This window comes from Drosophila erecta, unplaced genomic scaffold (genome assembly GCF_003286155.1).
Source record: "Drosophila erecta strain 14021-0224.00,06,07 unplaced genomic scaffold, DereRS2 tig00000000-arrow-pilon, whole genome shotgun sequence".
Lineage (NCBI taxonomy): Eukaryota > Metazoa > Arthropoda > Insecta > Diptera > Drosophilidae > Drosophila > Drosophila erecta.
The window spans coordinates 3773220-3787709 of record NW_020825194.1 but is presented as its reverse complement, the minus strand read 5'-3'; the positions used below and the strand labels follow the sequence as shown (position 1 = coordinate 3787709).

At 43.8% G+C, this 14490-nt stretch overlaps 1 protein-coding gene across 2 annotated transcripts; it reads right to left on the bottom strand.

Moving 5' to 3' along the window:
• Positions 1-316: 316 nt before the first annotated feature.
• Positions 317-2893, bottom strand: LOC6555455 (translation initiation factor IF-2, mitochondrial). 2 transcript variants are annotated; one of them, XM_001981419.3, is made up of 5 exons: positions 2631-2893; positions 2402-2522; positions 1768-2336; positions 1295-1714; positions 317-1229 (listed from the first exon to the last, which is right to left on the bottom strand). In XM_001981419.3, exons 1-5 carry the CDS (start codon positions 2787-2789, stop codon positions 396-398), a joined length of 2103 nt encoding a protein of 700 aa, XP_001981455.1. In that variant the 5' UTR covers positions 2790-2893; the 3' UTR covers positions 317-395. The 2 variants fall into 2 exon arrangements, with proteins under 2 accessions (XP_001981455.1, XP_026831608.1); XM_026975807.1 differs by having other exon boundaries at positions 2402-2511; positions 2631-2703.
• Positions 2894-14490: the final 11597 nt, after the last annotated feature.

The window sequence follows — 14490 nt, the reverse complement described above, 5'->3', positions numbered from 1 at the left end:
ATAGGACCAAGTTCTAATTGGCTCCGCGGCGGAAGCTTGCTATCTACACCAGTCGATATGGGGCTACGGACACCGCCTTGGTTTGGGTGAACTCCAATTAGCATGGCGATGACCCATTTAGAACAGCTTCCGTCTCTGGGACAGGGGCGCTTCTCCAGCTGTCGCTCTCGATGCTAGAACGTCTCCCTTATCATCGGCCAGTTCCGCTGCCACTCTGTATCGGTATCCTAAACGCCTAAGTATGTGGGTGAAGGGTGACAGCAACAGTAACAGCAACAGCGGCAGCAGTGGGATCAACAGGAAGTCGGATAGTGGATTGTTTTATATAAACAGTATATAATAGAAAACTATAGATTACAAGGCGATAACAAGGCAGACCTAGCAGCGCATACAAACTAGAAACCTGGATCCCAGTCCGTTTGCTGGGCCTCCATGTTCGTGGTGTAGCACTGCAGCACATCGCCGGCCTGGGGCAGCACCTTGGTGTCTCTAAAGCGTAGTCCGCACTCGACGTCCTTCTTAATCGTATCCACTTCGTTCTTCAGATGTCGCATTGACTCCAGGGGGCCATCGTAGACAACCTCTCCATCACGCAGCAGGCGGAACTTTTGGGCCTTCTTCAGCACTCCCTTCGTGCAGCGACAACCCGCCACGGGAACTTCCCGGCGACCCTCATTGATGAGGAAGTTTTGCAGGACATTGGCCTCGCCCAGAACCTCCTGCACTTCCACTGGAGGCAACTTGCTGCTCAGTTGCTCCTTCAGATCGTCGATTAGCCGGTATATGATGTTGTAGCTTCGTATGTTCACTTCCTTGGCAGCCTTCAGCTGGGGAGTCTCCACAGCGAAGGCATAAATAATGGCACCGAAAGCCTTGGCCAGCTCGAGATCGCCCTCGGTCACATTTCCCACGCCATAGTGCACGATATCCAGGCGGCAGCTCTCGTTGCTGTTATAGGTCTCCAGCACATCAAGTATGGCCTCCACGGAGCCATGCACATCGCCCTTGATAATGACACTGACCCGAGGCTTGCCCTCGTTGTCGTCCACCTGTTTGACCCGCTGGCCACCGCGCATCCGGAATCGTCCGGCCAGCCGGCGGGCTTCTCGCTCAGCTCTGTACTTGGCCTGGTGCTCCTCATCCTTCTTGCGGATTTCATCACTGCTCGACTCGATCTTCTCCTGCTGTGCCTCGTGTTCGCGGTACTTCAGCACGGCGTGGGCTTTTTTCTAAACGCACAGATGGCTCTTATTATTGTATTATGAATATAATTCAAATACTTGACTAAATATACCTCTGTTTCCACCTCGAGTATGAGATCACCGGCGAGGGGCAGCTCACGCCAGCCCAGAATCTCTACTGGTGTGCCCGGTGGGGCTTCGCTCAAAGGCTGGCCATTGTGATCGAAAAGACCTCGCACTTTGGCGTGAGCCAAGCCACTTAGCAGCACAGAGCCTTTACGAAGAGTCCCCCGGGAGACGATGGCTGTCGATAGTTTGCCACGGCGGGGATCGGTCTTTGATTCCACTACAATTCCCTCAACAAGGCCAGTGGGATCTGCTTTAAGTCCCATGAGGGTGGCTTGTGTGCTGACAGCCTCGGCCAGAAGTTGCAGGTTGGTGCCCTTGAGGGCTGAGATCGGAATCACCTGGACATCACCACCGTGCTCCTCGAGAGCAAGTCCCATTTGCGCCAGCTCTCGCTTGCTCTTTTCCTGAAATGAATTGTGTATTAGGGGCGCTTTATATAAACTGCTGTATAGCTTACAATGTTAGCCTCAGGCTTATCAATTTTGTTGAGCGCTACGATAATGGGCACTTGAGCTTCTTTCGCCAGCTGGATGACTTCACGTGTTTGCGCCATTACGCCATCTTCAGCGGCCACCACAAGGACAATAATGTCCGTTGCAACAGCTCCACGAGCTCTCATCGCGCTAAAGGCAGCATGTCCTGGTGTGTCCAAAAACGTGACACGTTCTCCGTTCTCCAAGGTGACGGTGAAGGCGCCTATGTGCTGGGTAATCCCTCCAGCCTCGCCGGCAGCAACATCAGCACCTCGCAGTGAATCCAGGAGCGTGGTCTTGCCGTGATCCACGTGACCCATAACTGTCACTACAGGTGGACGGGGCTGCAGGAGTTCTGGAGCAGCAGGTGGCCTGGGTGCCACATCGCGCTCCTTCTGCTCATCTTCGGTTGTCTCATCGGGTGTGGCCACCACCCGTGTTTTGGCACCCAGTTTCTTGGCTATTTCCTGGATGATTTTGAGATCCGCGAGCTTAAAAGCGGGTTCAATGTTATCGGCGCCCTTGACATATAGCATGGCCTCCTGGACATAATCTGGAAGAGAAATGGCAAAAGTTACTTGAAAATATTAGGATATACCCAGTGGATAGAATGTTTACCAAGTGGCCTTTCCAGTTCCTTGGCCAATTGAGCCACGGACATGTGCCTCCAGATGTCGGAGGCGCTTCCGCCCGCCGTTTGCGCCTTCTTGGGTGAGTACTCTATAATTCTGGGCGATTTCTAAATCAATTAGTGAGTGTGTCCTCTCGTATCAAGCGGCTTATCAAAAAATTCTAGTTTTCCGGCTCACAGTTGGAGATGGACTGGCCTAGTGGCTTCAAAACCTACCTTCTCCTCTGCTGTTTTCCGGCGTTTCAAACTGGCAGCGCTCACATGGAATTCTCGTTGAAACGCAGGTGGCAGTTGCCAATGTGTGACTGCTCTGCTGAAGTGCAGGTTACCAAGTGCTGTACTACCAGGTCGACTTATATTTATGATCCGCAGCATTTTTTACAGATGATATTATATTTTTAATTGAATCTAACTTATGTTTTAGATGTCGCGTAACGCAGCAGCTGATTTGTGCCAGGGACTGCAATTCCAATCAGCTGCTTCACAGCGCTGCCATGCACCCTAATAGTGACCGCCTAGAGGGCGTGTTGAAATGTATGTAGAACTCAGAAAGTAGAAAAAGAAACTCACTGAAAAATAAGTTATTTGCTCAAAAAATATGTTTTAAAAAGTTTTTAAGAAATACAGAAATTCAATTTGTTAAGTATTGTACTTTAAAATGATAGACAATTACGAGGCATCGTGGATGCTTTATCGTGCTCAAATACAAATTGTCTTTCTTAAGTTTTTCCGGTCCTACATCTACATTTTTAAAACAAGATAGAATGCTATAGTCGAGTTCCCCGACTATCAGATACCCGTTACTGTTGTAGAACATCATAACATAAAAATTACAAAAACATTAAAAAAAAAAATTCTTAATGTGAATGGAGATTTTTTGGGAATTGCTCCAGAAACTTCAGTCTTGGGACATTTTTGAATTTCTTCAACATAATAACATCAGAAAAATTACAAAAAAATTTTGAAAAAATAAATTTCCAAATTTGAATGCAGATGTTTAGAGATTTGCTTCAGAAACATTTAGAGGCTTGCCACTTCAAAATCCGATTAAGATAAGTTGAGTTATGGACTTTAGAACTTCAGCCTTGAGACATTTTTTAATTTTTTTGATTTTCTACATCAGAAAAAATACAAAAAAATGTTGAAAAAATAAATTTCAAAATTTGAATGCAGATTTTTAGAGATTTTCTTCAGAAACATTTAGAGGTATGCCACTTCAAAATCCGATTAAGATAAGTTGAGTTATGGACTTTAGAACTTCAGCCTTGAGACATTTTTTAATTTTTTTGATTTTCTACATCAGAAAAAATACAAAAAAATGTTGAAAAAATAAATTTCAAAATTTGAATGCAGATTTTTAGAGATTTTCTTCAGAAACATTTAGAGGTATGCCACTTCAAAATCCGATTAAGATAAGTTGAGTTATGGACTTTAGAACTTCAGCCTTACGACATTTTTTAATTTTTTGAATTTCTACAACATTATAGCATCAGAAAAATTACAAAAAAATCTTGAAAAAATAAATTTTCAAATTTGAATGCAGTTTTATAGAGAATTGCTCCAGAAACATTTAGAGGTATGCCACTTTAAAATCCAATTAGGATTAGTTAAGTTATTGTCTTAAGACTTTCAGTCCTGGGACATTTTTGAATTTCTGCTACATCATAACATCAGAAAAAATACAAAAAAATGTTGAAAAAATAAATTTCCAAATTTAAATGCAGTTTTATAGAGAATTGCTCCAGAAACATTTAGATGTATGCCACTTTAAAATCCGATTAAGATAAGTTGAGTTATGGACTTTAGAACTTCAGTCTTGGGGCATTTTCGAATTTCTTCTACATCATAACATCAGAAAAATTACAAAAAAATGTTGAAAAAATAAATTTCCAAATTTGAATGCAGTTTCATAGAGAATTGCTCCAGAAACATTTAGAGGTATGCCACTTCAAAATCCGATTAAGATAAGTTGAAATGTGGACTTAAGAACTTCAGTCCTGGGACATTTTTGAATTTCTTCTACATCATAACATCAGAAAAATTACAAAAAAATGTTGAAAAAATAAATTTCCAAATTTGAATGCAGATTTTTAGAGATTTGCTCCAGAAACATTTAGAGGTATGCCACTTTAAAATCCAATTAAGATAAGTTGAGTTATGGACTTTAGAACTTCAGTTTTGGGGCATTTTTAAATTTTTTTGAATTTCTGCTACATTATAACATCAGAAAAATTACAAAAAAATGTTGAAAAAATAAATTTCCAAATTTGAATGCAGTTTCATAGATAATTGCTCCAGAAACATTTAGAGGTATGCCACTTCAAAATCCGATTAAGATAAGTTGAGTTATGGACTTTAGAACTTCAGTCTTGGGGCATTTTAAAATTTTTTTGAATTTCTGCTACATTATAACATCAGAAAAATTACAAAAAAATTTTGAAAAACTAAATTTTAAAATTTGAATGCAGTTTTATAGAGAATTGCTCCAGAAACATTTAGAGGTATGCCACTTTAAAATCCAATAAGGATTAGTTAAGTTATGGTCTTAAGAATTTCAGTCCTGGGACATTTTTTAAATTCTGCTACATCATAACATCAGAAAAAATACAAAAAAATGTTGAAAAAATAAATTTCCAAATTTAAATGCAGTTTTATAGAGAATTGCTCCAGAAACATTTAGAGGTATGCCATTTCAAAATCCGATTAAGATAAGTTGAGATGTGGACTTAAGAACTTCAGTCCTGGGACATTTTTGAATTTCTTCTACATCATAACATCAGAAAAATTACAAAAAAATTTTGAAAAAATAAATTTCTAAATTTGAATGCAGATTTTTAGAGATTTTCTTCAAAAACATTTAGAGGTATGCCACTTCAAAATCCAATTAAGATTAGTTAAGTTATGGACTTTAGAACTTCAGTCTTGGGATTTCTGCCTGTTATATACTTTTCAACGAACCTAGTATACCCTTGTACTCTACGAGTAACGGGTATAATAACGTACTTCGGGTAAACGTAGTTTTTTCTCAGTATTTCTACAGTTGCCACCCTGATTTTAAGACACGTTGGTAGCTGCCAGCCTGATCTCTACAAATGTCCGGAGCTGCCATACTGATTTATAAACATGTGTATTCGATTACAGGCGATAACCACAGAGGTTTCCCACCTAATCCGCGAGGTGGCGCAGCAGTAAAATGTTATCTACAACGTAAAATATATGTAGAAGGATTTTGGTTTTCATATATTTTTAATATTTACAGCATTCTATATTTTCTTAAGTTAAAGTAATAATAATAATTTTCTTTACCTAAAGCAATACAAACCTAAAAATATAAGAAATACATTGTGAATTGAATTGGGCAATGATATTTTTGGCGTGCATGATTAACTTTTTGATCATTCAAGATTATTATCTCGAATATCTTGCACCTCTATTTAAAATTATACAGCCATAACCGAAAATGTTACCTCTTTGCTGGAATGATTCACTTAAATCGTTTCAAATTCTTTAAATTGCCCTTCTAAGCGGCTGCGTGAGTGTCAATCACTGTCATTTGGGGCTGCAAACTCAAACTCAGCGCTAGTTGGAGGGATGGCATCGGGATGGGGATGGGAATGGGGATAGGAATAGGGATTCTCGGCTCTCGAGGCTCGAGCCCTTCTCGTGACTGACGCTGAATGCCACTTAATTCGGTTTTGAAGCGAGTTGCATGTCAAAATGATTGCTCTTCTGCAAACAGCGCATCTGTGTTTGAATTATGATGGAGCGCGCAAATATTCCAGATGCAAATATTTGCGCAAAACTACACACACGCATGCATAGTGAGGGGCCAGCACACACACGCACACATGCGGCACACAGATACGGGAGTGACTTGAAGTGCTGGCCAGGAGCTACAGATACAGATACACATGCAGGACGCAGGACGCAGGACTCTCAGTTCGGAACTTTGGACTACTAATGGCAAAGCGTGGCAGCGCCAAGCACTTTTGAAAATGTGTAACCGGCACTGACTGACTTTCGCCAGCTCAGAGCTGAGAACTGAGGACCAAGGACCAAGGACTAAGGACGAAGGACGCACGACTCGATCCAGGAATCGTTTGGCCGGAGCCAACATTTGTTGGTGGCGGTGGTGCTGCTGCTGTTGCAGACATCCGCTGCCGGAAATACGCTTACAAACGCAACCAGCACGTACACGCTGCTACAGGGTGTCCTGTCGAGTCCTTCCTGGGAATGGTGCCATATCACCTTCCCACTGCCCCACCGTCCTGGCCCACTCTCTGTTTACTTTGCAGCGCAAGAAGACGGCAGCGACGCAAAGAACTCAAACAAAATATAACTGTTGGAAGAAGCTGATGCAACCAGCGGAATGGAGCTGCAGGGCTCGGGGGCAGCGGGCACAGGAAAAGTTTACAATTTATCTAGTAAAATGTAATTAGGATCCTGGGTGCAGGCGACGAGGCACAGCACCCATCCTCTCCGCTTTCAGGACTTAAGTGCGTGCAACTTTCTTTGCGCTGAGCTGCTCGGCTTAAAGTTGCAGCCATGGAGGATTTAATGCATGCAGTGCGTGCAAAGTGCTGAAGGAAGATATGAATTTAGGATTGAAATCATTGATTATGTATATATAGCCGAGGTCTTTGAGGTCTGAGTCTGTATATAAGGGACATTTTGTATTGCATTTAAGTTGTTATTAAAATAGTGCAGACAACATTATTTATCAAGGCATATAAGTTGCACAAAATATTTATAAATTTTTAGCTTGAGCTCAGTTTAGATTGCTGCACTTTCAGATGCGGAAAGATAACCGATAAGCAAACATAAGCCTGTTGTTGGCCAAAAATAGTGGGAAACCGTTGGCCAGCTAATCCGTTTCGCATTAAAACAGCTCCAACCGACGTGTTTGCCCTGGTCGCGTCTTAATTTTGCCACCACACCAGGTAGGCTCACATGTATAGATCCGGTTATTTGCTGAGAAATTGATTTTCGTTAATTTCTGCGAATGTGCGAAAATGGCGTGCTGGAAGCGAGGGTCGCTCGTTCAGTTTTCCATTCACTTGAAGCGCGGCAATGGCAACTCTTCGGGCGAACTGCGCACAAGACATGCGCAAGAGCGACTGAGATACAGATACTCACAGATACATATGAAGATGCAGCCACAGATACAGCTACACACGCAGATACAGACACACACGCACAAGAGAGCGAAACACACAGGCACGCACACATGCAAGCCGACGAGGCGGAGCAAAGTAAACAAACATGGCCGAAAATGTTTGATGCTCATAATCCGATACAAGTGCAAATGCCAGCACACACACGCGCACACACACTCGCATACAGAGAGACTCTGAGACCATGGCAGTTTCCAACTGGTTGGCGATTCGAAACCACACACTTATCATCTCGCTCAAGATGTGCGAACTTTTTGGCCAGGTGTTAATCACAGCAGCCATGTAATCGGTTTCGGTAACTCAGCTGCTCGTTTCTTGGGCAATCGCAGAGGGGCTAAGTGACCACTCAGGCATTGCCAAATGATTCCCTCGAATTTGGCAGCAATCGAAACACAATTGGATGGCAAACAACTCGCTTTCAAAATATGGCATGCAATTTTATTAAATACCCGAACTGTGCTTTCAACTGCTGGGCTAAATTTCAAGTAGATAATATTTAGGAAACGGAAAATGCACTCATCGTTTTGAAAGTTGATAGTGGTAGTAGCACTGTTCACAGGGCCAAGCACTCTGGGTTAATTTATCAAGCTGTCATCAGTTCCTTTTCTGGCTGTTTGCCTCGTTCGAAATTGATTTGAAGTCGAGACCTGAAGTGGCAAGACCAATCAAAGCCCATTTACGACCACTTGAAGGTGGACATTTTCGAAGCTTCTTTTTAATTGAAGAACATTGCAGCTAATTAGCTGAAACTCCCGCAAAGTGACCCTGTCACCTATGGACACTCGAGCGGTACCAAAACTTTTTGGACATCGTTGCACTTCAAAGCTGCGACCGCCCACTTGACGGAGGAAAAGTGTCGCCCACTTGAGTGGGCACCTACCACAGCGTCGGCATCTCGGCTTTCAAGGGTTAAGCGGGGTTCTCCTCTCGATCGGTTGGGTTGGGTTTTTTCAGTTTTCTCTGTTTTTTTTTTTTTTGCCAGCCAACAGGTAATCATCGGCGCAATGGCGGCTTTCAAATATAAGCAAAATATTGACAGAGCGGCAAACTCCAAGGTGAAAAGGCCCCGACATCAATTTCTGGCCATATACTCGTAACCATATATGCCCGCATCTACTTATATGCATATGCGATCCGTTGCGATATGACGTTGCCGATTCAGCGGTGCCAGGTAACACCGTCTATGGGTCCACGGGTCCATGGGTGTACAGGTAACTCGAGTATCTCAGCATTTCCATCCCCAGGCCGTCCAGTTGGTTCGCTGGGTTTCACTGTTTACACACATTAGAGCCAGCCAGCTACAACATCCGTTGTAGCCGTTGTCGACTGTCGCATTCAAATGTTGTTTTTAGCCATTGAAGTGGTAAATTTCACCTGTGTGCGAGGTGGAACCTCGATGCCAAACGGCGGCCCATAGACACGGCCACTTACAACAAATGCACTTTGGCCGGGGTTTCGGCGGTCCGGCCTTTGATAGTGGACCACACAGACTCTCCCATAAATGCGGCGACACTTGAGTTGATTGATTTCGAGATGCAAGCATCCGCGAGATGCAAAAAAAGGGAGAAACAACACGTCGAAGAGGCGGGGAAGAAATCCTGTGGGGAGGGGGTGAAATATTCCACTCGGGTGGTCTTTCTTCTGGAAGATCCACGCTGCATACCCTATAGCGATGGCGTTCCATAGTATGTAGTATCCTATCATATCTATACCAATTTACAGCAGTTTTGTATTTATATTATAAGCAATGCATTTAAATGAGCAAATCCAGAAAATATCTTGTCCTAACTGCAACTAGTTAAGTAACCTGCTAAGTAGTTCCTTGCAGTACAAATGTTGTCTCGATAAATCACAACTACCAGGTATCTTGCAGTCGTGTTCACTCGACTATGAGTCTTGTCGTTGTCATCAAGAGATCGGCCATGGCTGTTAATTTGCTGGAGGAAGTTTCCATTTAGCACTTGGGCAAACAGTCTCTGGTTTCTGCAGTTGTCACCAGGCCACTTCTTGGGATCCAGCCACATTCCTACTCCTCGATCTGGATGCCGAAGTCCGGCCAAGTTTGCCATAAATACAAAATATCAAAAACATTATTGCGAAGGGGGGTGGCGGCTTTATTGTTGCTTCTGTTTGCGGTTTGCTGCTGCTGCTTCAAGTGCCATTCAGCTAAATTGTTTGTATGTCAATCAAAGATGAAAACGCGCAACGGAAAATGCGAAAATTAAACAGAGGCCGGTGGGTGGTGGGTGGCGTTTGGTGTTCGGTGTTTGGTTCTGGGATGGATTGCTTCGACGTGGGCCATTGCCACTTAAAGTTCATTGAGGTGACGCTTGTGGTTAACAAAAGCGAAAAGGGAACACTGACACAATAACGCGGCACTACAACAAATTGCTCTGCTACACGAAAATGTCAAAGTATTCGCCGTAGTTGGGTGGATTTGAAGCACTTGAAGGGGTGGTGGCATAAACATAAGGCCGAATAATAAGGCAACAACAAAGGCAGCCAGCGTTGCAGCCAGCGGTAGCAACAATAACAACACTTAATCAACCGGAGGCTGCTCGAAAACCTCTTCATCCTTTTACTTTATCCCCCGCGCAGGACATGCACCAATAATGTTTTAACAAAATATTGATTCACTCGGCTGGTTTCAGGGAAAGGGGTGAGTGAGTGGTTACAGACCGATTCAACAACATGCTTCTAGGTTATTTGTGCAACATGTTCAAGTCATTAAAGTTTACAAGCAAAAATATTTATATAATTTTCACTTTAGAGCCTAAAAGTAATACTAAAATATTTAAGATCTTGTTATCTCGCACACTTGACCTTTAGGCTTTCAAGTTCTTTTGGTTGATTTTCTCACATCCCTCAAATAGTGTTTCTATATATTCCCAAATTTCATTCGCTCCAACTGCAATCGCTTTAGTTAGCCCGTTTAGTTCCGCCCTAATTTATGCTGCTCCCGACCTGACTAACCCATCAACAGCTTTCAAGTCGACCCAACTCTGTTGTCTGTCCATGAGTCCACCAGTCCACGAGTCCATGAGTCCACCAGCCCGTCCTTCGGTGCTCCGGCGAGGCCCTCTTGTTGTTGGTTAAATTTACATTGAAATGCGAGACTCGAAGTAATTCGAAAGTTTGATTTTAATTTGTTTTCGTTTCGCATTAGGTAGAGCGCCTCCATCCGTCTCTCTTTTCCTCGTACGTGTGTGGGCGTCGAGAGCGGCTGTCTCTGTCTGTTTACACGCCCAGTTTGCATCACAAGCTGAGTGACAAGGCGGCACCGCCTCGAATGGCAGGCCATCATCATCTCCATCACTCCATTGCCTAACCCATTCCCATTCCCATCCCCATTCCCATCCCCATCATCAGCATCAGCTTCCCAGGAGATGGAAGAGCTCTGGCATATTGCTCCATTTGCGCGCCCTGCTGTCTCCACATTTCCCCAATTTCCCCCGAACCTTCTCGACCTTCTCGTTCCACGGGTGTTGGTAAACTTTTGCCTGATTTTGTGTGCTTTTAACAGTTTTAATCAAATAATTGCACATGTGCTAAATGTAAACATATTTGTTCGATTCCACTAACCAGACACGCCCCCAACAGCAGGCGACCTCTCGCCCTCGCCTTGAAAACTGTGCAAAAATTGTTAAGCCAGTGGGGGTGTGGGTGGCCCTTTTGGTGCACATTTGCAGCTCCAGATCAACAGAAACCAAACCGAACCAAACTGAAGTGAAGTGAAGCTCCACAGGAATATTTACAAATGCAAACGAAACAGGAGAAAGTTCAAACATACAAACAAATGAGCGTGCAAACAGCACCGAAGACATCACATCGGCAGAAAGCAAGCAAAACTGAGCCGCCCAACCACCCAACCACCCAACCATCAGCCACCCACTCGATGCCAATTCCCGACTGGATTGCAGGACGCGTGCCACATTTTTAATTTTCAGTTCTGGGCCTAGCCCGGTCTAAGCCCAAAGGATAATAACTTGCAGCCAGCCCGATGATGAGTTGAAAATCGGGCAACATAACTGGAAATGCGCTGAATGGAGCGCGTGCTTTTGTTTACACGATTCACGTGGCTCAGCGCCCGTTCGGGGATTAAATGCAACTTGAAAATATTAAAACATTTTGCGACAAGTTGGCAAATGAAAGCCCGCCCAATCATGTCAACAGCCAAGTTCCGGGAGGAGTCCGGAATCCAGGGGAAGCCAGGAGGTTCGGGGAATCGGCAACCCGGGCACCAGCCAACGACACCAACAACAGGAAGGAATGATTTCTTGTGCCAATATTTTTCCAGAGCACACAATTTCGATTTGTCGAGTGCAACTTTGGCGCTCATCGTACTCATCATGGCTGGCGCTCAGCATTTGGCTCCAGCTCCTCCCGCCTTCTGCCTCCTGCCATCGTCCTGTCGGTGCTCCATGCCACGTCCTTGACACCCAGTCGACAGTCAGAGTCGCAGTCGACATTCGGCTGCAGATGTGGATGTGGATGTGGATGTGGATGTCTCCTGCACGAATGTCAACGGAGCTGCTGCTGCACTCGGAAAAATGTCCTTTAAGTTGGTCTTGCACTGAGAAGCCTATTACAGCATAACAGTATTATAAAAGCCAGCAAATAGCACGATTTTATTACCATCTCATTAGATGTTTAGTTGTAATTAACATGGCTCGATAGCTCGTTTTATTATACTACTTTTATAGGATCCTCAGATAGGACAGCCAAGTGCTTTGTTCTCAGTGGCGCTGCTAAAAAATACGTTGTGTGAAGCGTTCACATCCGCACACCCACACTCGCGCACATATGTGTGTGTGCACAAACACCAGCACACTTACAGGAGTCTGGCTTGAAGAGTGTGTATGAGTGTGTGAGTGCCTGGAAGAAGGGAAGGGGGTGGGTGGCGTTTCTGGGGGGCTGCTACTCGCTTGCAAATCAAGTGAAATGTTTGCAAATAGAATTTGTCTGTGCTTGCTCGAGTGTTTGACTGAAATCTATATACACATATAGTTAGTGTGTGTGTGTGCCAGGATGCTCGCTCTCTCTCGCTCGATGTGTATGTGTGTGTGTGTGTACATTATGATCAGTACAAATGTGAACATAACTGCACAAATATGTACATAGCAAGTCGCTCGCTGAGCCACCAAGCCCATGAACCCACCATTTCCACCATATCCAGCACATCCAGCATTTCCACCCGCCCATCAGCACCACCCACTCGGAAAAGCCAGGCAGGCGAGCCAAAGAGTCGTCAGCTTTTTATGCTCGTATTTGTGCACATTTGACTGCGCTCTCTTCCAGGCATCCATCCACGCATCCTCGCATCCTCGCATCAGCCATGCGCCCTGTTTGCCTTTCCCGGCGTAAGGATTAATTAGCGACCAAGTGTGGCACCAGAAAAAAAAACGCAAAAAAGTGCGGAAATTTAAAAAAATCAGCAGAGCACACAGAGAGTGAAAATAAATAAAATTATCCCTTCAATTGCATCATTTACCGAATAAATCCCAACTCCCGGACACCTTTACTGGCTGGAAAACAAGGTCTTTGGCCTCCGCAGATAACGTCTAGTCTGGGGCGAAGATGCTATAAGCAAATAAGATATCGTAGGGTATTTAAGGTGGTCAATATTGGCTGGGAATTATAGGAAGGAGCGAAGAAATCGTATTTTTATTTAGCTATCAGAAATGAGATGCATAGTTGCAAACGACGCAGTGAAATCAATGGAGAGATGCATCTTCCAGCTGTTTGAATAGCACAATGCACTCAGATAATGTACTCATATTCATGATAATTAAGCACCAGTCAGCCAGTGTGACATTATTTATATTTGTGGAAATTAGTATACTGTCTATAGGCACGACTTTGTCTCGCTCGTATTTGAATTCAATTAGATGTTATTGCTCTATTATCGGCCCTGTTGTGGAAATTATTGTTTGCCAAGCCAATTAGTTTGTTTTCCAATGTCATTTAAAGTACACATGTCATACATATAGCAAACTATTCGGTAAATCAATTTAGAACCGAGTATACGCCCCAGATTACAAGCCTTCAAGGAAGAGAGGTCAGGTCGTTGAAGATGTAAAGAAATATTTAACTTTTTATAGTTTAATTAGTGACCGTTTTGCTAGTAGGACATGCGCGATGATTTGTATTTAAAAGGACACAAATCTTGGGACTCCATCGTTGAATATGCAGACTTTCCTTGAATTTATTTAACCGGTTTTATTTTCCATGAAATTCTCTTAACAACTTTAAGTGTTAAAGCATACAACACCGGATATATTTTAAGAAATATGACCTCATTCGTCCTCCTTTGGGCTGTAATTTAGACAGCTCTTCATTATCGCATCGACAACAAGATTATCGCCTGATTAACATTCCGTTTTCAAGTGCAATTGCCCCGTTTTCTGGCCGAGTTGCGTAGTCGTGGCCCGGCGTTCATTAGCACAGAAAATTATAATTTTTTGTCAACGCTGCTGATGATGCCGGTTAATTGTGCCCGGCAATCTTGCAAAATATGCAAACGTTTGAATTTGACATGCACACACGAAACGCTTGGCAAATAGCCGTGCAGCATCCTCCGACGGTCGACTGCAAATTTACGGGGCCAAAAACAAAAAAAAACCAAAAAAAATAAGCAGAAAAAGGAGGGGCAACTGCATCTGAACTGCACCTGCATGCAAATGCAAACAAAACGCAGTCGCCTCCCTTCTTTCCGGGCCAGAGAAACTGGCAACTGCAAACTGCATATCGCAGCAAAGGCAACTCGAAACTGCATCGCCGGAATGCCGGAATCCGGAATGCAGAGATGCAGGGTTGCAGGGTTGCAGGGATGCTGAAGATGCTGCTGGGATGCCTGGCGAATGACTTTGAAGTGGCAACGCATATAGGGCAGGGTGTTCTTA

What these genes read in the sequence shown, in the direction of transcription:
- LOC6555455 (XM_001981419.3), bottom strand. Translation starts at nt 2,789, where the DNA reads ATGCTGCGGATCATAAATATAAGTCGACCTGGTAGTACAGCACTTGGT. An exon ending in ATAAGCCTGAGGCTAACATT is followed by an intron (nt 1,715 to 1,767) that starts GTAAGCTATACA and finishes AATTCATTTCAG; the next exon opens with GAAAAGAGCAAGCGAGAGCT. An exon ending in TACTCGAGGTGGAAACAGAG is followed by an intron (nt 1,230 to 1,294) that starts GTATATTTAGTC and finishes CTGTGCGTTTAG; the next exon opens with AAAAAAGCCCACGCCGTGCT.